The sequence below is a fragment of the Hibiscus syriacus genome, unplaced genomic scaffold (assembly GCF_006381635.1).
Source record: "Hibiscus syriacus cultivar Baekdansim isolate YM2019G1 unplaced genomic scaffold, ASM638163v2 tig00000218_pilon, whole genome shotgun sequence".
In the NCBI taxonomy this organism is placed as follows: Eukaryota; Viridiplantae; Streptophyta; class Magnoliopsida; order Malvales; family Malvaceae; genus Hibiscus; species Hibiscus syriacus.
This window is the reverse complement of record NW_024061774.1, coordinates 1,266,760-1,288,934: the sequence shown is the minus strand read 5'-3', so window position 1 is coordinate 1,288,934 and position 22,175 is coordinate 1,266,760. Positions and strand designations below refer to the sequence as shown.

Here is a 22,175-nt window from a genome sequence, read left to right as displayed (position 1 = left end):
GAGATTGATTCCCTAAAGTATCATATTAATAAAAGAATTTGACATAAATAATATATTTATTAAATTTTAAAATACGAAGTAGTTTTTTGAAAGAAAGAAAATTTTGAACCGTCAAATCTACGACACACGGTTTTCGTAAATAATACCTTCTAAAACGGAAACAATACAAATATAAAATTATAAACGAATACATAAATAAATAAAAAGTTGATTATGTTATGCGGCTGAAAATTTGGCAGACGGTAAGGTGTACGCATGGCGGGACATGGGAGTTGCGCACCATATTTGTTGTTATCCGCGGGCCAGCGTTTTATATAAGCACCCAAGCAATGCGTAAAGCTCTCATAAAGCTATCTCATAAGTTAAGCCAAAAGGAAACAACCTTCTTCTTCAATTCAAACCTATATATTTGGGGTTTAGTTTTCAGAGATTTCTGGGCGTAAATCTTTTATCCGGTTCCATAAAAGCTTTGTTTTTTAGTTTTGGGGTATTATTTCTTTTAGTTTTCATCCCTAGATCTGAAAGAGAAACAAAATCGTTTTTCTGTTGAAGATTCGTGGGTGTTTTCTCGTTCGAGTTTTCAGGGGAAATGGAGGTTTCGCTAATGAGTTCTTCACAGGCAAAAATTTGTAAGACAGAATTAGGGTGCAGGGACTTAAGGTCTTGTTTCGGGAAAACTAATGATCAAAATATAATATTTTCCCGGAAACCAAACAGCGTTTCTTTTTACAGTCAAATTTCGAGGTTGAGAAAAAGCGGGCTCAGATTTTCAGTGAAGGCTGTTGACTCTGAACCCATTCTTGATGCCAGGTCTCCTACTAGCTCCAAATCTGTAAGTTTCAGTTCCTTTTCTACCCTTTTTTGTTCTTTTTATTGTTGAAAAGGGGAGAGGTAGTTTGATTTGCTTGTTTTAAATTGATCGATCTGGGAATATTTAAGCCGAGTTTGGAAGATTTGTAGCTCTGTTTGGGTATATTTTAGATGATAAAAACCTTTTTTTTAAGTAAATTGTTTGTTTTAGTGATGTTTGTTCTTGAAGTGTGAAGAAATTTTACAATTTCCATATCAATACTTGTAGAGGAACTAAATGGAGACAGCTATCTGTTTTGGCATAAAAATAGTTAGATCTTAGTTTAATAACCTTATTATAGTGATGGAACTAATGTATTTTGATTTATATTTATACGATTTGCATTTGACTCTTGAATGTATGGAAATGGAGGTTCTGCCTGAAAAAAATGTTTGAACAGTTGAATTGATAAACAACAGTATGTGTTTATGCTGATTGTAGCAAATTTTGGTTTTCATTTCTCAACTTGATTGGCCAAGACTAATTTTGGTTTTCATTTTCCAGCTTGATAGGTTAAGACTATTTGTCGGTCTGCCTCTAGATACGGTTTCCAATGGCAGTACGATAAACCATGCACGGGCGATAGCTGCAGGACTGAAAGCTTTGAAGCTTTTGGGTGTGGAAGGTGTTGAATTGCCTGTCTGGTGGGGAGTTGTTGAGAATGAGGAGATGGGAAAGTACCAGTGGTCTGGCTATCTTGCCGTCGCGGAGATGGTTCAGAAAGCGGGTCTGAAACTTCACGTATCACTCTGCTTCCACGCCTCCAGTGGACCTAAAATTCCACTTCCAAAGTGGGTGATGAAGATTGGGGAATCCCGATCAAGTATCTTCTTCACAGATCGGTCCGGACAGCATTATCGAGAATGTTTATCACTGGCTGTTGATGATCTTCCTGTTCTTGACGGAAAGACTCCAATTCAAGTTTACCAGGACTTTTGTAAGAGCTTTAAGTCCGCATTCTCACCTTTCATTGGTTCTACAATCACGGTAAGAGGTTTTGTCTGTTGATTAACTCGGTTAAGTTAGCCATAGACCACACTACTCCGGTGTGCTGAATTCCTTCTGTATTGTGGTTTTGAAGGGAATCTCAATGGGTCTGGGGCCAGATGGTGAGCTCCGGTATCCATCTCACCACAAGCTTGCCCAGAGTGGCACAGTTACTGGAGTTGGGGAGTTCCAATGTTATGGCACAAACATGCTGAATCTTCTTAAACAACATGCTGAAGCAAATGGAAATCCATTATGGGGATTAGGTGGTCCACATGATGCCCCTAGTTATGATCAGCCCCCAAACTCGAATAACTTCTTCAACGATCATGGTGGGTCTTGGGAAAGTCCTTATGGCGACTTCTTCCTTTCCTGGTATTCGAACGAGCTCGTGTCTCATGGAAATCGCCTCCTCTCCCTTGCCTCTTCAATTTTCGGTGATTCCGAAGTCGATGTTTATGGGAAACTACCACTGATGCACTCTTGGTACAAAACCCGGGCCCACCCTTCTGAACTGACAGCTGGATTCTATAACACTGCCTCAAAAGATGGTTATGAAGCAGTTGCAGAGATGTTTGCAAGGAATTCATGCAAACTCATCTTGCCTGGAATGGACTTGTCAGACGAGCACCAGCCTCACTATTCTCTCTCGAGCCCTGAATCATTACTGTCACAAATCCAAACAACATGCAGCAAGCTCGGGGTTGAGGTTGCCGGGCAGAACCTGGCTTCCGGATCCCCTGGGGGTTTAGAGCAGATCAAGAAAAATATGTTGGGTGACAATCCAATCGACCTATTCACTTATCAGCGAATGGGAGCTCATTTCTTCTCTCCAGAGCATTTCCCTTTGTTTACCGAGTTCATCAGAAGCCTTAACCAACCTGAATTGCACCCAGATGATATGCCATCTGAAGAGGTAGAAGCCACCGAATCTATACAAACAAGTTCAGATCCGAACATCCACGTGCAGACAGCTTAGCAAGAGGTAAGAAGAGAACATATATGTGTATATTGTATTCTTGTAAGTTCAAAATTATTGAACGGGGAGAAGAGTTGTACTATTTGACTGAGTTCTGTATACGTCAAAGCAAATATTTTATTTATTTAAAGAAGACCTTGGGACCATTTTGGTGTTCGTCTGTTAGAATTTTAATGTGGGATTTTAATCAAGTCTCCGTTTAGGGATTTAGTCATGTTTTTCTGAACTCATAGTTACATGGACAAAAGAAGCAAAGGAAGAATCATAAAAATAGTTATTTTATATATAACTGATCCTATAAATCCCAAGTTTCTTTTTAATGATCCAATAAGATCCAAAATCCAAGCTAATGTGTAAAAATCTTGAGATGATTAACTACCCAGCACTTGTTAATAATTTTCATGGATTTCAATAACTGTGCTTGGATACACAAGCAATAATGTGCATATGATGGATGATTTACATGCATTATTAATGGTAGGTTAGCTCGACACGTCAGAGCTCAACATCATCAGTTAGATGAGCAATCAATTAGTCAAGGTTACTAATTGGTGCCATTGAAGATATTTAAGATGTCACTTTCTTTTTTTCAGCAATTAAATTGTAATAAAAGCAGTGGGTAGAGAAGATGAAAAGTTTGTGCTGGCAAATGGACAGGGCTTTACTTATTTTTTCAAAAATAAAATAAATACAAACCTGTTTTATTCACAAGCGATCTTAGTGTCAAAGCTGCTGAGGCAGATAGCAAAGGCTTGGAAAGCTGAGATCGGATACTGGTAATCCATGGTAAACAAATCCTTCCCCACTTTCCCAAACTGGAGGATGATCTTATTATGTTCCGGCCCTGCCGGTCCATCTTCTGGAGACGCCACCAATTGGAAGTTTTTCACTGAAGCGACTGTAACTCGTCCATGGAAGTTCAAGCACCAACACTGGAGTTGCTCGTGCCACCTCGGAGCCTTATTTGTCATGACCAGTCCACCATTCTTTTGATACGATAAAGGGCCCGATAGAAAATTCTCCAAGCTGGCTGACTTTGAATGAAAGATCGGGTTCGATGGAGATGGATTCACATTGTTGAGAGAAAACTCAGCCTGGGTGGGGGCTAATCCTCCTGGTCCTATTGAAGTTGCAGGGATGGTGTTCATACTACACTGCATTCTTCTTGGACCCCTATAGGTCATTAAAAATGTGTGTCCATCAGATATCTATGCTGCTTCGAATATGGGATATATCTGACACTAACACTCAAGTTCGAGTAACATAGATTTATTTGAGGAAGTGAACAGGTGATTTAATGCATGAGCTTATCAATAATGATGGATCAATTATTGCCTTGAATAAGAAAAAATTATCAAATCATTATCCAAAACAATGGCAAACTCTTACCTTGAACCTAAGGTATTCAATTCATATGAAATGTGAGCCATGGGGTAATTGCCAGAAGGGACTCTAGGTGAAACTTGCTTCAAATTTGCTAGCCTAGAGGATTTACTTTTACCCATCTTTGCACCAGCGTGAGGAGGTTGTCCATCAAAGACGGAGAATTTGGTCCCTAAAAAGTTTGATCTACCCAAAAGGAGAAAAAAAAAAAGACATAAGATTTGAATCTCGCTGGTTATATATATATATTTCACTTCTTACCTCAATCTCCCAACATAAGCATTACTCCCCTTCGAGATATCCTCAGCCTGTAAAGATATGATATAATCTGTGCAAGTTGGACGCCTACACTTGCGAGCAGCTAGAAGGAACTTTCCGACATCCAATAATGCTGCCATGGAGAAACGAAACAAATATTTCCAAAGTGTTGCAACAAAAGAAAGAAATACATTAAGTAGCATTATCGTTAATCTAATTTAGTACTCGAATGGAATGACTCATCCAATTCTAATTTAGTGGTTGAATGGAATGACATCCAATTCATGTAGAAGAAGAAGAAAAGCTTACAATTAGTTAAACCAAGGTAAAGGTAGTATGTTTGGGTTGATCGATTTCGCTTTATGAAGCACTGAAGGATAGAATCCTTTGGACCGGGCTGCAAATTGGATTCAAAATTCAGAATTTACAAGATTTTTAACAAGAAAACATTGGATTAAAATGCTTCCAATCGATAATAGTTCTAGCGACCGATACATCAAGACACACTCTAATGTCATGTTGCTCCAACTAGTGCGGGAAAATGATCTTGCAAAGATCCTTTTAAATGACATGAAACAACTTCCGAAATACGGAGCATATCCATGTCCGGTACATACTTGTATCTAACATTCACACGAGCCCGAATACCATAACTTCATTGCTTTAACTCAAAGCAAAAAGTAAAATGGTAGTTGAGAGAAAGGGACTTTAATGTGTACATGGGGATTGTGGTTGTAGCTAACTAATGATTATTGTTAAGCAAAACTGATTGCAAGCTAAAAGTGGTCCCAAATCTTGAACCAGTCTTCAATGGAAATTTATCTATTAAGCTATTGCATAAGGCAAATAATGACTAGGGAGGAAGTCATGACGGCCCAAAACATTCACTGTAATGTAAACTTGACTTGTCTAATTGTCCAATACATGGCAGACAAAAATGGTTCAAAACACATGCCAGGTCCAGGCATTATTATATAAAAAACCTCATATTTTTTTTTGAATATTACCTCCCTTAATATATTTGTTAGAAAAACAACCCTGCCTTTACGTACCTAGCAACCTCGTATTTTATAAGACGTGAGATCCATCAATTTTTTCAGATAAAATCATTTAATATTAGATTAAAGACAATAATAATATATGACTCGACCTCGCATTTTATAAGACGAGATATTCATCAACTTTTTCAGATAGATTAAAGACAATAATAATATATGACTCGTTTTACATAACGAGTTTAACCATCGCTTTTTCAGAATACGAGGTCATCCTACATGGCAGTTTCTGTGGAAAATAATTATTTGGGTGTTTGTTTGGGGGGGGGGGGGTAAGATAATAACGCCCAGGTCCACAACTATCTTTGAAGAAGCAAATTTCACTCAAAATTTAACAATTTGCATCTCTAAAATGAAATGCATAAGATTCTTGGAAAAGTTTTCCTAATTCGTGGACCTTTAATCTGAAAATCAAACAAAAAATCAGATCAGCATGCATAGAATTTACTAAACAAATCATAATACAAGATTCCCAGGAACATAAAATCTTCAGAAAACATTGGGAAAAACATTAGCCACCAAATCAAAATTATCAAATGACCCTGTTTCCCAGGATAAGATTGTAATTCAACTTCAAAATCTTTTTGTTCACTAGTAAGCAAGAGAATGAAACTGAGGCAAGAAAAAAGAAACCTGTTTAACTGAGATGGGAAAAGTTAATTTCCCAGAAAGTTGAGGAACTTTAACAATCTGTTTAATAATAATCCTCCAACTCCGGCAAACACCAGCACAGGCGACCACATTTTTCCTCTGAGGCCAACTACTTTCCGAGTCTTCGATCCTTAAAAGAACTTCCCACAATAATTCCCGAGGCAGGTTGGCCCAGCAGCAACCACCGCCAACCGCCGCTTCATTGGAGGAACGCAGGAGGTGGTCCTGAATCACACGGCGGGACCTCAGCCTGGCAATGCACTTCATTGTCACCGATAACGTTAAAAAGTGTAAGAAAAACTGAAGATTTTTTTGTGTGGAAAGTGCTTCGTTGCTATTTTTTGCATGAAAAAAGTAGAGAAAATGAATGAAAGCAGATGAGAAGATTGTTGGGTTGTGGTTGTTTTTCTGTATAGAAATCAGTTTGGGGTTTGGAATGAAAATTGGAATTTCCAACTTTTCAAAGTATTTTGAGAAAAACAGAGATTTCTTTGGTGTAAACTTTAGACGGTTTTAAGGGGAAAAGGTTTTCCTTTTTTTTAAAAGAAAATGAAACTAAAACATAAATCTAAGCTGGGTTTCCGGCAGCCGAAGGAGCTGGGGCGATATCTCGAGCAAGGAGAGTCCCGATCACAGGAGGAGAAGATGAGCAAAGGCTGATAATTGCTGGGACGAGCGTAATCCTTTTTCCTTTTTCTAAAGGCCTTTTGGCTAATAAAATCTAGGGTACATTACACCTAATTTCATTTAATTATAGATTTGATAATACATATGTTCATTTTGTCAATTATAAGTAGATTATTTAATTAAAATATTATTATAAATTCAATAAGTATATCTTATTAATTTAATTTTAATATATAATAAATTCAACTTTTCATATTTTAATTTTTTCTTTTCTTTTCTTAAAAATGTTATATTACTTTCATGTTACTTTTCTAGTATAATAACAATTTAATTATAATTTAAATTTATCCTTGTTTTAAGATAGAATGTTGTTTATCCAACTTCTATTTTGATATGACGAGTTCATTTAATTTGATAATAATAAATTAATAAAATTTTAAATACGAAGGATTATGGAAATGCTTTGATTTAGGATAAAATTGCTAGAATGTATAAGTTACGAGGACTAAAATGTTATTATATTAGGCTGCATTAGATGTTGATTTCAATTTTATTGGCGGTGTGAATTATTTATAATAATATTTTAATTGAGTGACTTCTTTGTAATATTTTTAAAAGAAGTGATCTATTTGTAATTAAACCCATAATTAAGTGACCTTAAGGTGTAGTTTACCCCGAAATTTAAAGTTTATTCAATCTTTGAACTTTACAATATCATTAGTTAATACAAATAATTAACATCGGTTACTAATTCAATTAAAATAGCATAGTGAATCGTGTGTCAAAAATGATGTTTTTAATCAAGAGATCATGTCAGCCTTTTAACTAGAAAAATTGGTTGATCAGCCCTTTAGACTAAATTATAAAAGTAGAGGAATTGAATCATATCAAATTAAAGCATACATGTTAATCTTATATTGGAGTATAGTAGAGGGACAAAGACAACAATTTGAACAACTTCATCGGTTTTTCATATTCATTACCACATTTTACTATAATTTGTTTTAAAATTGCTTTTCGTGTTAAAAATAATATTTTGTTTGTAAGGAGGTTCATTTAGTTAAATAATTATAATCTACTTTGTTGTGTTTGTATAGTACACATCGAAAGTGGAGAAAATAAGTTAATGGAATTGGACCCTACTCTCTATAATATCTCCACTTTTCTTGAATAAGAACTCCACCCTTTAGTCTATGGGCGGATGCTGCAAAGATTTCCTAACATTTTCTCATCTTATAATCATTTTTAATACAAAAAACATTCCATCCTTGACTTTATATATGGATTAGCTATTCAACCTGGAATATTATTTAACAGATTGTATTTTTATATATTTTAAGTAATACTATGTTTACATGGATAGGTTTGCTTCACCTTAACCAAGGTATCCTAGAGAGAGGTGTCAACAGGTTTAACTTGGTACAATTCATTACTTCTTTTTTTTTCTTTTTCTTTTTACTGTTAATCTTAGTCATTCTTTTCCCGGATTCAATGGTAAAAAATATATAAAATCTAAAAGTTTTACAATGTATCAACGGATTCATCAGTATAATCTTATTGAAGTACTGTGTATGGATACCACCTAATTCATAGGCTTGATACAAATAATTGTTTATCATTATATTCCACCTACATAAAGTCTGTTCATAACTACAAAAACAATAATGGGTTTCTACATTACACGCAGAAAAAAGGACCAAAAAAAAGAACCAAACTTTTTTTAATGTTGGAATTTAGAACATCATGATAAACAGATAATAAGATCCACCACAACCATAACCATAAAAAATCACAAATTATTCACTTGTTTTCATGTGAAGAAGTTCTCTCCTAATGATGGCTCAAATATCCGATCGCCAGGCTCATGATGGCCACCACACATACGTAGAAGAAGGGAAAACCGACCTGAATTGTTCGTCCGGTAATGGAATTCGTCTTCAATACCACCTACAAAAAGGAAAGCGATAATACTTCTGTGGACTGATGAAAGGTTGTTGTTGGAATGGCATCAGTTCCCCTTTTACTGGAAACAAGAATAATTGATCCTACACTCGTGTTCAGTATATATTTGAACATGAATATGCGAATATGGCACTTGAATTATCTTAAAGAAAATGAAATTCATAGAAAGTATAACAAAGTTTAAAGCCTCCCATGTTGCATACTTAACCAAATCCGATGAATATACTAGAGTCCGAGTTAGTCAATTACGAATGTTATTTTAACGAGCTTGATTCTATGGCTATTTAGCTGTTTTTATTTTTTATAGCAAGTTTCTAGTCTGTTCAGTGTGTCAAATGAAAATGTGACTCACTAATTCACCCAGAAGCTTGTCCTTCTCTTCAGCAGCCATACTCCTCTCTTGTGTCAGCTTCATGATGGTAACTTCAGCCTGGAGACAAAAAATATGTATATTATTATATATAGAATGATTCATGAAATAAGAGCATGCTTACACTCTTTCGAATGTATATATGAGTACAATGTTATAATCTTTCAAAAACCCTCTAAATACATGGAAAAACTTAAAACACATTAAATATGGACATGTCAGAAACATGTACCTATATCTGACATTGTGCATACTAGACTCAATAAGCTTAAATCAAAAGGAAATAGCACTAACCTCTTTAAGTTTTGAATCCATAAAACTTATCTTTGACTTCAAGTCCTCAAAATTTTCATCCAACTTCATTTCCTTAGAGCATTTCAATCCCTGCACATCCTTGGGGAGACTTGACTGCACACTGCTAGCTGCAGTTTGCTCTTTAGAGTCATCTACCGAAGTTTTAAGTAGTTCAACATCCATAGTTGCTCTTAACTCTATTGCATCCCTAGCAGTCTCAAATCCCATCAAACCCTCAGCAACCTAGCACAAGAGCAGATAAATTATTACACTACGATTCTTAATCAAACCTTATGTGACTCGGATTTACGTGTGAATGTTGGACAAGTGTATGCATCTAACATGGGTATGTTAAATCTTTTCCAAGATTTTCATGTATTTGGAGGAACCTTGGAGAATGGTATCCCTGTAAGTCTATTACTATGTCTAGATATACATCGGACCCAAGTATTTTAAGAAAGATGAAGAGTTGAAGCAACAACTGCAGCCATTTATAACATGAGAAATGCAAACTTACCTTCTGAGGTGGAGGTATGTTTTCAACTCCACGCCAAGCTTTATCCCTTCGTGGTGAAGTTTCATGACCCATATCTTGTTTGAGGTCTCCATTGATTGCTGTCAAAACTGCTGACTGTGGTGGGCTTGTAAGGAATACTTTTAGCTTCTTCTCTTGAATGTGCCTGCCACTTTCTTTAGAAAACTGCAAATAGGAAACAATGAATAACTTGTAGGAACAACAAAAGAACAGCCGTTGCATTGGCAATTCCTTACGATGTTGGCTATAATGTCTTCCTCAGATGTCCCAAGAGGAATTACTGTACTTTGAATCAGAAACTTGTCTTTGCACATCAAGTCAGGTGGAGCAACACTCTGAGCTTGCATAGTAACTGCACCAAGACACAAAAAGAAAGGCCAAAAAGCACTGAATTTGATATTGACTTGAATAGATTTAAATTATGTTGTTTCAATTTTCGTTGTTGATCCATACTCGGATCTGGCATTCACACTCGAGCCTGAGTAACTTGGGTTGTAAGCTTTGTTACCATGATCTAGAGGTGAGTGTCGGCTACATAAATTTATTTTTCTAAATGTTTAGAGAATTATACTTCATATCCATGTACAAATTTGTGTTGGACGCTGATACTCCAAGAAAAAAAAAATTCGAATAAGGAGTGCACATTTGGTAATCATCCAGTTACATACATCCATAACATTCTCTTAAATTCCACACACTTAACCTTAAACACATCTTAGGCATTACTTTAAGAAGAAAGAAACCTCAATAAACTCAATTCCAAACTCATTTAGTCTCCAAAACTGACATTCAATCTAAAACCAAGCAACCATTTGATTAAAATTAGCATCTCAACCGTATAAAATAAAGCACAATATAAAAGCATTAAACGGGTGAGTCAAATTATAATTACCTGTAAAATCATATGTTGATTTAGGTTTAACAATGCCAGTGTTGGGTCTCACACAGTACTTCTTAGGAGAAGTAGTCTTCACCTGAAAAATCATTTTATTAAGACAAAATTCATTACAGTTGAATCTGAATCTTAGAATTCACCTAAAATACGATCAAAAGGCCAGAAAATAAGAGATACCCAGAGATTAAGTTGAGAAGAAAGATACCTTGAAGGCTACATATTGATCAGTGTTGTTGGTTAATTGGATCAAGCATGAACTCTGTTTCTTCAACTCAACTTCATAAAGAGACAAGCAAATAATAAATTAAACATCGTTGTAAATAAAAATTAGTCAACCCTTTTAGATGTAATTAAAGAAGCAACATACAAGTAAAATTGAGTTGTTGAGGGTGAATTTCCAAGAGCTCTGAAGTCATTGATCACTGCAAAGAATCACAAGAGAAGACAAAGAAAATGTTATAAAAAAATGCCTTGTGTTTCAGAAGCAAGGAAAATGTAGAAATCTATAGTTTACATTGTAATTGAGAAATGAAAAACAGGAAACATTTGAAGTTTAATGGCGGTTGATGGATTCAAGAACTGCTCTGCTTTCAATTACGAGTTTGATTTGTGAATGTTTTAGTTTGTTTTGCTTTTGGAGTAATTGCGCGTTGGTTGCGGCTGGTGAGTGTGGTGGGCCAACGTTTCTATTCAGCACCTCTTGGAGGTGTAGGCCCATGAAGGATAAGTACAATTATGTGTTCCCGATTATGCTTACCATTAGTGATGAATAAAACTCGAATTGATTTTAAAAATTAAATTTTTATTTGATTAGATTATTAATTTTATAAATTCGATTTAATTTCAAAAAAAAATTTGAATTCGGATTGAGTTATAAAATAGAACTCGAACAATTTAAATTTTTTTATAATTAGTGAATTGGTAGTTAGGTTCAAGTTGAGTTCCTTAACTCTGAATAATATATGTATATTGCATATAAAAAGATAAATATATATATGAATATTGTTTATGATTATATAAAATTGTTTAAATTAAAATCAAATAGTATTATAAAATTATAAATATTAATAAATAAACTTAAATTGAAACTTGAACAACTCGACTCGATTCGAGTTTCATAAAACTGGCTTGAAAAATTTTAAGTAAAATTTGAGTATGACTTGTCAAATCAACTAATTTGAAATATTTTGGTTCGACTCAATTGAATACTCACCCCTATTTACTATACTCGTAAGATCTCCTTCAATAGAAATCAATTGCCAACTAAGAATGAATTGGGAACGGACTAGTGAGATGGTTATTCTCCTGAAAATTTTAAATTCTCATTTAGTTTAAATATTTTTTAATATTTTTATTGAATTTGTATTTTCATCCTTAATATAAAATTATAAATTCATCCGACTATAATAATCCCTTTAGAGAAGGCCCATGCTTCCATTATTTGAGAGTCATGACAGGCATTGGACCTTGGTGCTTGCCCTGCAACAACTATTCCCGTCATAACAAAACAAGCATCAACAACATCAGTGACAGATAAAACCTCCTTTGCATGAATGGGGACAGTTCCTTTGTGCATGACTCGTCTCCAACTATCGATAGAAACGAACGTAAAATTTTATATTAAAGAGGCGAATTTAAATATAAAGGGGACGAACTAAAATTCTAGAGGGCGAAACAAATTTTCAATAAAAAATATATATAAAAATTTAAAATATATGATAATTTCAGGGTCAGTCTATCAATGGCACAATTTGCATTGTTCGCATTAACTAAATTATTCAAGGTATAATTCAATTAACAAAATAATATTTTAGAAATTTGATAAGAAGGAGCTGGGTAATGGTATATTCAATTGTTAATTGACTGCCATTTTTAGCTAATAAAATTGATAGTAATATTGAGAAAGTAATTAAGGTGTTACAACTGTACGAATCAAGCTAATTCAGTGATTAGATGAAGGATTATTATTTCTAGAGATCCCATGTTCAAACACTATAAATTACAGGATATTTGGACGTTTATTGCCAAATGGTTTAAAAAAAATTTAGGACAAATAATATCACTTATAAACACTATAAATTAATACAAAAATTACGTTGTTATAACTTAATTGTTGGCATGGCCAAAGAGATTGGTATTGGGAAAGTAAACTAAACATATGAATCTAGAGAATGATGGAAGATGAACATTTTAGTTTGGGTTTCGCGGTGAATGGCGATCCACGATGATGAAACAACGAAACTAAAGAAGATGATCGGTGGGGAAGACAGTGGAGGGGATAGTAACTACAAAAATGGTAAGAAGAGAGGCATGACATTGAAGTATCAGAGTTATATTTTAAAAACTAAGATAAAATTAAAATAAAGTATAAAGATTAGAGATTAAATTTATCATTAAATCAATTTTGTTATTTGTCATATAATTTACTGTTAAATTTTTAATATCGAACAAATATATTATTTTTTAAATCGAATAATCATTTTATAAGTTTTTGAAAGATTCAACAAAAAATATTTTTACAAATTTTACCAATAAATGAATAGTCAACAAAAACATAAAAGATTGCAATTGAAGGACAAATTATATAATTGCCCTTCATGTTATTTGTTGGTACTTCATTTCTAATTTTCTGGCTTAAAGCCGAATAAAATAAATGCTATGAAAAAGTTTACTAACCAGAAAAGAAACTTAGGAAAATTTGATTAATGCATCGCAGAGGTTACAAAAAAATGATGATGGCCCAAATACACCTAATAAAGTCTTGCGCTTGAAAAGCACGATATTTTACTTTATAAACTATGTTAATTTTAAGTAAAGATATAAATTCAATATATTTTAATAAAAACGGAGATAAAAAGATTAAATATTATTAATTTAAAATAAAACTTTAGGATCAAACTCGAAAGTGTCCCTAATTTAGGTCAAGTCCAATTACTTCTATATTATTTAAATCTTCTACCCAAAACCATTTCAATAAGGTTATGATCAACTTGAATTACATGTTTATTACTTAAAACATAATAAAATATTAAAAATTTTAGAACTAGATTAAAAAAAAACTATTTGGTTTATTATTAAGCTTTTCATCTCGGACAGACTCATTTCGACTGGAATTTGTATATTAATTTTTTAATATAAATTGTTAGTATTATTATTATTATTATTTTGAAAGATGACGGTCCTCGTTAAAAGTCCCTTCTAATGCCTAATAGGGGGAAAAGAATTCCCAGAAATTTTTTTCTTAATTCCGAAACTCAAGCAGTACAATGCAGTCATAGTTTGATACACAAAACCAAAGAACAACCACGTACAGAACCAAATAGATCCATATTGACAGCAAAACAACGAAGCATGAGCCTATTACGACAGTATTCCCCAGCAATGGGAGCATGGCAACACGACACTTGAAAACAGAGTTAAGAGTCTAATTTTGAATGCACATAGCAGAAGGATTTCTAATAAATTCTTGAATTGACGTAATCGATGAAGGCCAAATGCTCTTTGGCCAAAAACCAATTCTCATGAGAGCAAGGTTGAAAACCTGTTCTGTCGAGAACTTTTTCCTGTTGAAGATTGTTTCATTTCTGCATAACTGGAGTGTCCAAAGAAAGCCAAAATAGCTATGAATCATACCGGTCTCGAAGCAAGGGATTTTCTCCCAAGAAAAAAAATAAAAGAGTGAGTGTCCCAAGGTACCACAAAATGTAGTCTCCCCCATTTACATCAAACATTCCAAGAGGAAGTACAATGTAGAAAAATGTGATTTAAAGATTCGTTTACCTCAGTGCAGAACACGCAAGGGGAAATAGCAGGGCCACCAATTCCACGTTTTATTAGTTCATCCGAAGCGGGAAGGCGGCCATGAACAAGTTTCCACTCAAAAATCTGCATGTTTGGAGGGGCAAGGTTGGCCCAAACGAATTTCCAGATTGGATCTTCGTCAAACCCTTGTCGAGACCAACTTACAATACTGTTTTGGATAGTACAAACCATCAGGCGCGGCTAACCAAACAATTTTGTCCGTTGTGTAATGTGTTGCCGATGCTCTGTTTAGTATGTCTAAGAAACTTTTCCAAAGGGCAATTTCCCATTGAAATAGTGATATACGCAGAGTGATGTTCCATTCCCAACTCTTGTTTCGGAACTCAAACACACTTTCCGATTTTTTTAGGGCCATCGAATAGATGCGAGGAAAAGACTCTTTGAGTGATTTCACTTTGGTCCAAAGGTCATTCCAAAAATTTATGGATTGTCCGTCGCCAAGAGCGAGATAAATATTATTAACAAACAAATCGTACAACTATCATCATAAACTAAATACATAAGTTGGGTTTTTTTTTGTAATACTGAAAATAGTCACTTTAAATCATACAAAATTAAAAAACCCAACCAAAAGACTCAAACAAAAAATATATGCGAACAAATCTGATTACAACGACAAACAAACTACAAAAATGAGTAAAGCTATTGAAAGATCATCGATAACCTTAAATTAGAACCGAGTCTCATAAAAAATTATCCATGAACGCAAAATCGAGCATCCAAATTCAATCCGAATGTCCATAACAGGGAAGATCAACATTATTTCAAATAAGCACCATCTTGATCAGTCGTGACGTCTTTAAATCTAATCCTGAGAAAATATAAATAAAAGAACGTTCAAACGATCGAGAAAAAAACGTGCCACAAAAACATAAATAAACGTGTCACAAAGACAGAGATAAATGTATCAGAAAGATAAAATTATTCTTATTAAAAAAATAACAAAACAAAAAAAAAAAAGAATTGACGGTTGATAACTAAAAAAAATTATACCATCGCTAAACATAATCAAGAAAGAGAAACTTTATCTGATTTATTAAAAAAAGATAAAAACTCAAAGCAAAAAGCAAAAAAAGGGAAAGAGAGGGGCTAGGAGAAGGACGAGCGGCTAGGGTTTTAACGGAACATTCAATTTAAATTTGTATATTAATTAATTGTAGCTGAGTTATTATTATATTATGTAATTATTAGATATGGCCTATTTTTCTAGGTAGGCTAAATTAGGCTATCTAACAAAAAAAACAGGGAAGACAAATTTGATAGGCAATCACAATCTTGTTATGCACGGAAACACGCAAGGTAGAATTCATGTTTTAGGTTTACCAATATTGGTTGTTGTTGGACCCTAAAAGAGATTGTGACCCAAACCATTTGAGTATGTTTATTTATCCCCCCCCCTTCCCCTTAAAATAGTTATAATTTAAAATTCACAATTCAATTTCTAAAATTAAATAATTCGGAGCAATGAAAGATCCCAACCATCAAGGTAAAATGGTTCGCATCTTTAACCGTCAATTCTAAATAATGGTAGCAAAAGCAACATGTAACAAGCTGCTGGTAAAAAGTCATTTTCGGGGCTAACTAACAAAATACAGGTAAAATATCATTCAACTTTGTTCGTTTACTTGATTTTCTTACTAATTTAAACATGCCTTTTAAACCTAACTTGTTCATATTGAACCAGCTTCAATTAATGAGAGTACCCCATATTCATTTTCTATCTATTTTCTCACTGGAGGATTTAGCATATGCTACATTTTCACAATCAATCATTTTCTGTCCACTAATACAGTTAAACCTGCAACTTGAATCCAAGATAAAAAGTTGATGAAATAATTACTGTGTTTGTGGTAGTAAATGAATGATTATTAGTTCTTCTCACACCCATTGAAACAATTATTTAGTCTATGCAAAATAAAAGTTAAAACAATTGATAGTGTGCTCGTAACAGGTGAGAAGCTGGATAGTTTGATTCAAAATAGTTGGGGTGATTATAAGATAATATTTGTTCAGAATCTTTCTTAACGATTGATAACACGAAAGATACAGATACAATTGCTCGAACCCGAGATATCTAAGGTGAACACTCGTTTTTGCTGCTGAAACTATTCGATGGGTTCAAAGAATTAGACTTCAATATGAAATTATAACGTGTCAAATTAAGACAACTAAAATAAGAAGAAAACAAAAACTTGAGTCACATCTAACTGAGTTGACACATAAAATATTCAGACGCTCCCAAAAATTGTAAGAAGAACATGATTTCTAAATCCTAATTATATTCGTACCTTGTCCAGAATGAAGACAAGAAGTAGAAAACCATGAGTCATGTTTGATTTTGAACACACGGAGAAAAAATTGGAGAAATTTCTTAATCCTAAAGTATATAGTATATCTAATGGCATTTCAATCATTATATCATGTTAGATTAGTTCGGAGCGAATATAACTTAAACTTGACTCCGACTTCTCTTTTCATAATATCCGACTTATCTAATCTTAAAATGGTATTTTAAAAGAAAAAAGATTTGATCTTATAAGATTGGATCGAATCGAAATCTATCAACTTTGAATTGTTTTACCGTTCCTGTTTCTATTCACTCATGCTACTTTCTTCAATATGAAAGTTATAAATAATCCTCATGCATTGTATCGGATGACATTACGAAAGTGTCACCAAACGTGCTTTTTGAATTTAGTATTACACTTGAATGCATTGAAAGAGTGTTGTTTTGAAAAATAATTAAAAATAAATGTTATTTCAAAAAAAATATTCGAATAAAAAGATCTTGAGAAGAGGTCTTATTAAATAATTTTAAAATATATATATAAGTTACACTACATGTTTAACCCTTAAGTTATTATTTTTGTTTTGTTTTGATACGTAAATTTTATTGTATTCCAAAATCATACTGAACGTTTATTTTTTATTTCAATTTGATATCCCGCTGTTAAAAAATTAATAGAATTGCTCATGTGACATTTTTTCATTTTTTCTATGATGATGTGACACTACCTTATAGTGACATCACTTTTAAGTTTTTAATGGTGGGATACCAAAATGAAACCTAAAATAAACTTTAGATATAATTTTGCAAACAAATAAAGTTTGAGTACTAAAATGAAATAAAAGTAATAATTTAGGTGATAAACGTGTAGTTCACCCAAAAATATATAACGTCTAAAAACCTAAAAAAACAGACATGTCATCGTCTTAGATACAGTGAAAAAAAAGGTGGGAGTCGTATTGGGGTGGTGGGCAGACGTTGAAAAGCTTTTCCGATGAAAACTATGAAAACTGAGAAAAAAATGGGGAATTTAGCGATTAATCTCAACAACTTTGTAACGTTGACAGGTAGACGCAAACAGCAAGGCGATTTATAAAACCCAACTCCTCCTCTCTCACTCTTTGTGCTCTCCGCCTCTTCTTTCCTCGACTCTATCGAAACCGCTTCCAATGGCTTCTTTTACTGTATTCACCTCCACTCCTCTTTCAACTTCTTTCAAGAACGCCCAGGTTTCCTTTTTCTGCTCTTTTTGTTTTTGTTTTTAAGATGGGTTCTTTTAGAAATGTCGGTCATGTCGTTTTATTTTCGCTTTTTTTTTTTTGGTTTCTGGGTAGTGGCGGAATTTGTGGTGGATTTGGGTTTACTTTTTGAATTCAAGTGTTTTTCGATGGGTTTTGTGATTTGATTTTGAAAAATTAAATTTGAGAAGAATGGAATCTTGTAAATAGCTGAAACATGCCATCTTTGATAGTATTTTTGTTGCATGAATATATTTTAATGGCTTCTTGAGTGTTTCAAGAGTAATGTTTCATCTTTTCTTCTTTGTGTAAGATACCCGAGTATAGACATATTATATATTGAAGATCTTGACTTTTGGTTTTGTTGAGATTGAATTTGAGGTCTATTGAACCATGTTACTCTAATTTGGTAGTAAGTGTTGGATGTAAATATGTAATTAATAATGGTATAACTATTTTTGAATCGTAGAAGGAAATATTGTTCTCCTTAGAAGACCCGGGTTTAGTAGCTACATAGGTTGTGAGCGTGTTGTCAATAGGATTAGAAAAATTTTGAACAGGTATTATCTATATGAGCACCTGAATCAGTTCTTTTTGTTCTGTTCCCATTATATCTATATGATTCGACTTTCTTGAGTTGCTTTCAATATTGCTTTTGAGTTTGGTTTATGCATGTTCTGTTTGAACAGGTACCACTTCGTGGGATCTCTAATGTCAAGTCTGTTAGCTTCCCATCACCTATGATGCGCGGCCGATCATCGCGATTCTGCATTTCCTGTGCGGTACGTTTTTCTTTCTTTATCTGTTTTGTTTTTTGGTTGAATTTGTAGATCTGCATCCGTTGAGTTTATTCATTCAGCTATATAGTTTAGTTCAATGCCAACTGCCAAATAATATGATCATAAGCATGCAATAAAAATAGACTAAACGATCATTCATGGATTTGTAGTCCAACTGTCCCAGCCAGTGTTGATCATACGAACATTTATGAGAACTCTGTAACTGTCTCGTTTGACAGTACTTTGAGTCAAGATTATGATGATGTAGGGATGATTTTTATTTTTTTCTGTCATTTGTGAATTTTGGTGATGTGAACCATTTACATGCACTTCTCCATTCATAATCAACGCGTTTTAACCGGAACTGGAGATGTTAACTTGTTTAGGCCAAACCGGAGACGGTGGACAAAGTTTGTGAAATAGTGAGGAAGCAACTGGCACTTTCTGATGATTCTTCCGTCACAGGAGACTCGAAGTTCTCGGCACTCGGAGCTGATTCTCTGGACACGGTAACAAAATATCTAAACCTGGGAATGGGGAGTGGATCTATTATGTTGGTAGTCAAATAACAGCATTAACATCTAAAACCGCCGTCGGTTTTTCTCCTGGTTCAGGTCGAGATAGTGATGGGACTGGAGGAGGAGTTTGGTATCAGCGTGGAAGAAGAAAGCGCTCAAAATATCAGCACGGTTCAGGACGCCGCCGATCTTATCGAGAAGCTCAAGGAGAAGGAAGCTGCTGCTTAGAATGTTGCAATATTGTTAAAGTTTATTTTGTGGTTATAATGGGAGAAGAATTAAAACTTGAGAAATCTAATATCATGTGATGAAAATCCTTGTCTTATTAAGTTTCATATGGTCTTATGATCTTGTCTTTAGGCATTTGTGTGTTATTGTGTATGTCTTCATAAACCTGAAGAGTGGCTTCTTTTCTGATACAACGAACACAGGCGGTGCCCTTATAAAAACAGACATGATATTAATTATTTGAATTCAAACAGTGGTGTAAGGTGATATACATTATTATTACAATTTTAATATTTATTAGGATTAAAATCCTATATCATATCTATTCTTTATGTCTATAAATATAGGGTTGAGAGAAAGTATTGTATATAACTCATTGAGATAATAATATAGATTTTCTTTTCCTTCTTATTTTCATATCTTTTCTTGTTCTTCCTATCGTTTTCTTCTTTTTTTATTTTATAACGATTAAATTGATATAATATTCAAATATCAAGGATTAATATTTTAGAATTTTGATTAAAATAGAATATAAATATTAAAGATCAATTTTAATAATTACTACATCTCTCTTTATTTCTTAACGAAAAAAAAATTATACATGCTATAATCAAAGGATTTATGTTAAACTAAATGTTTTTTAGATAAAAACAAATAAATGATAGAATTGAAATTTTCATTAGGCTTACTGAACCATTTCCCCTTAGATTATACATGTTTTATTAAATTTGGTAAATTTGATATGAATCTAATTATTCGAACTAATTTATCTGATCTAAGATTTGTTTTGAATCATTCGAACCGATTATTGAACCATTGCCCCTTAAATTATACATGTTTTATTAAATTTGATAAATTTGATCTGAATCTGATTATTTGAACTGATTTATCCGATCTAAGATTTGATAGAATCGAATATGATAATTTAAATTTGATCTTAAACCCGAAACAAACTAAACTGAATCAAAATCGATCCGAATTTTAGTAGGACCAATATGAATTTATACTTAATTTAATCTGAATCGAAAGAAATCCAAAATTAAAATTATATTTTCTTTAATCCTGTTAATAATTGTATATTTTAAATAGATTTGCTTTCTTCCTAAATTAGAGTATTAAAAAAATAAGAGGAAAGCAAGAGAAAATGAAGGATATTTAGCTTAACTTCCCTGCCCTATGAAAAAATTCAAACCAAATTAACAATAGACAGAGAGCCATTTCTTTCGGTTTACTTAGCATTCCTTTCTCTTTCCTCCAATCCAAACACGTGGTCAGTGTCCTATCACATTAAAATAGGGGATGAGCATGGGTCTCGAACCTTACGGTTTCGATCCGACCCGAATCTATTAGGTTAGTTTTTTAAAAAAATAGGGTTTTGATCGGTCATATTTTTTAAATGTGATATTCGGGTCGGGTCGGTTTCGGGTTTATGATGAAAATACTTGACCGACCCGAAAAAAATATAATTTTACTATATATATTTAGGAATAATTACAATAATACCCCTCTATATATTATTTTTTTCAATTAAGTCACTATTTTTATTGATTAAAAATAATATTTTTTATTATTTCGGGTCTGGTCGAGTAGAATTTTTAAGTTATATATCGGGTCGAGATCAGTTCGGGTGAAATCTTGTTTTGATCGGGTCGAATCGGATCTCGGATGGAGGATTCCTTGTTCTCGGGTCAGGTGGACCAAAAATCCGACTCAACCAGACCCATGCCCATCCCTAATTAAAATGCATTCAAATGTATACACAGTTAAGGTAATTTTTTTATTAACTACGTGATTGATCACTTATGTTCGTATTTTGTTCATTTTTTCACTTATTTTAAAAAACATAATATATAATCATTTTTATTTTATAAAGATGTGATCACTACGAGTTAACTGTCGTTAACTAGGTAACGAGATGTTTTGGTATAATCACACATTTCGTCTATGTCATTTATATATTCTCTCAATTAAGTCATACTTTTAATAAATTAAAATAAATTTAATCGTCCTATCGAATGATGTCACATGTCACTTGTAAAATATATATTTTGTTGTTAAAATATTTTGAAATTAAGATAAGAATAAATATATTTAATAATTTAAAGTAGTAATATAATATATTTAGTAAATTAAGATAAAATATATACTTTGAAAAGTTAAAATAATAATAAAATATATTTTTAAAAGTTTAGATAATAATTTATTATATATGTCACACCCTAAAGTAGGCCTAGTTTTTTTTTATAATTTCTGATCGACTTCAATTCTAAAGTTCGACTAGATTAGAGACTAAAATGAAATTTATGGTAATTTTTAATCCAATTTTGTAGATCTTGAAAAATCAGTGGCCAAAGTTGTGATTTGACCTTTTTTATAATTGGGATTTAAATCCCCATAAAGCTGGAACCAATACCCGGCTAGAGAAAAACAAATAAAACCCCCTTTATCTCTCTTCCA

General features: G+C 33.2%; 5 protein-coding genes across 5 annotated transcripts; 2 read left to right on the top strand and 3 right to left on the bottom strand.

Moving 5' to 3' along the window:
- The first annotated feature begins 375 nt into the window (after window positions 1-375).
- On the top strand, window positions 376-2,973 carry LOC120155270 (inactive beta-amylase 9-like). Its single transcript, XM_039166860.1, has 3 exons — window positions 376-832; window positions 1,355-1,837; window positions 1,932-2,973. The coding sequence occupies exons 1-3, from the start codon at window positions 590-592 to the stop codon at window positions 2,814-2,816; spliced, it is 1,611 nt and encodes a 536-aa protein (XP_039022791.1). The 5' UTR covers window positions 376-589; the 3' UTR covers window positions 2,817-2,973.
- Window positions 2,974-3,498: 525 nt separating this feature from the next.
- Window positions 3,499-4,636, bottom strand: LOC120155092 (tubby-like F-box protein 3). Its single transcript, XM_039166689.1, has 3 exons — window positions 4,461-4,636; window positions 4,206-4,385; window positions 3,499-3,989 (listed from the first exon to the last, which is right to left on the bottom strand). Exons 1-3 carry the CDS (start codon window positions 4,595-4,597, stop codon window positions 3,518-3,520), a joined length of 789 nt encoding a protein of 262 aa, XP_039022620.1. The 5' UTR covers window positions 4,598-4,636; the 3' UTR covers window positions 3,499-3,517.
- A 29-nt stretch (window positions 4,637-4,665) lies between these two features.
- LOC120146493 (tubby-like F-box protein 3) lies at window positions 4,666-6,565 on the bottom strand. The gene is made up of 2 exons (XM_039160053.1): window positions 6,146-6,565; window positions 4,666-4,854 (listed from the first exon to the last, which is right to left on the bottom strand). The coding sequence occupies exons 1-2, from the start codon at window positions 6,428-6,430 to the stop codon at window positions 4,666-4,668; spliced, it is 474 nt and encodes a 157-aa protein (XP_039015984.1). The 5' UTR covers window positions 6,431-6,565.
- A 1,951-nt stretch (window positions 6,566-8,516) lies between these two features.
- LOC120154993 (vesicle-associated protein 2-2-like) lies at window positions 8,517-11,432 on the bottom strand. The gene is made up of 9 exons (XM_039166613.1): window positions 11,361-11,432; window positions 11,214-11,268; window positions 11,052-11,122; window positions 10,844-10,925; window positions 10,188-10,303; window positions 9,934-10,116; window positions 9,417-9,659; window positions 9,105-9,182; window positions 8,517-8,737 (listed from the first exon to the last, which is right to left on the bottom strand). Exons 2-9 carry the CDS (start codon window positions 11,260-11,262, stop codon window positions 8,621-8,623), a joined length of 939 nt encoding a protein of 312 aa, XP_039022544.1. The 5' UTR covers window positions 11,263-11,268; window positions 11,361-11,432; the 3' UTR covers window positions 8,517-8,620.
- Window positions 11,433-17,892: 6,460 nt separating this feature from the next.
- LOC120155175 (acyl carrier protein 1, chloroplastic-like) lies at window positions 17,893-19,819 on the top strand. The gene is made up of 4 exons (XM_039166787.1): window positions 17,893-18,184; window positions 18,883-18,975; window positions 19,359-19,481; window positions 19,587-19,819. The coding sequence occupies exons 1-4, from the start codon at window positions 18,125-18,127 to the stop codon at window positions 19,716-19,718; spliced, it is 408 nt and encodes a 135-aa protein (XP_039022718.1). The 5' UTR covers window positions 17,893-18,124; the 3' UTR covers window positions 19,719-19,819.
- Window positions 19,820-22,175: the final 2,356 nt, after the last annotated feature.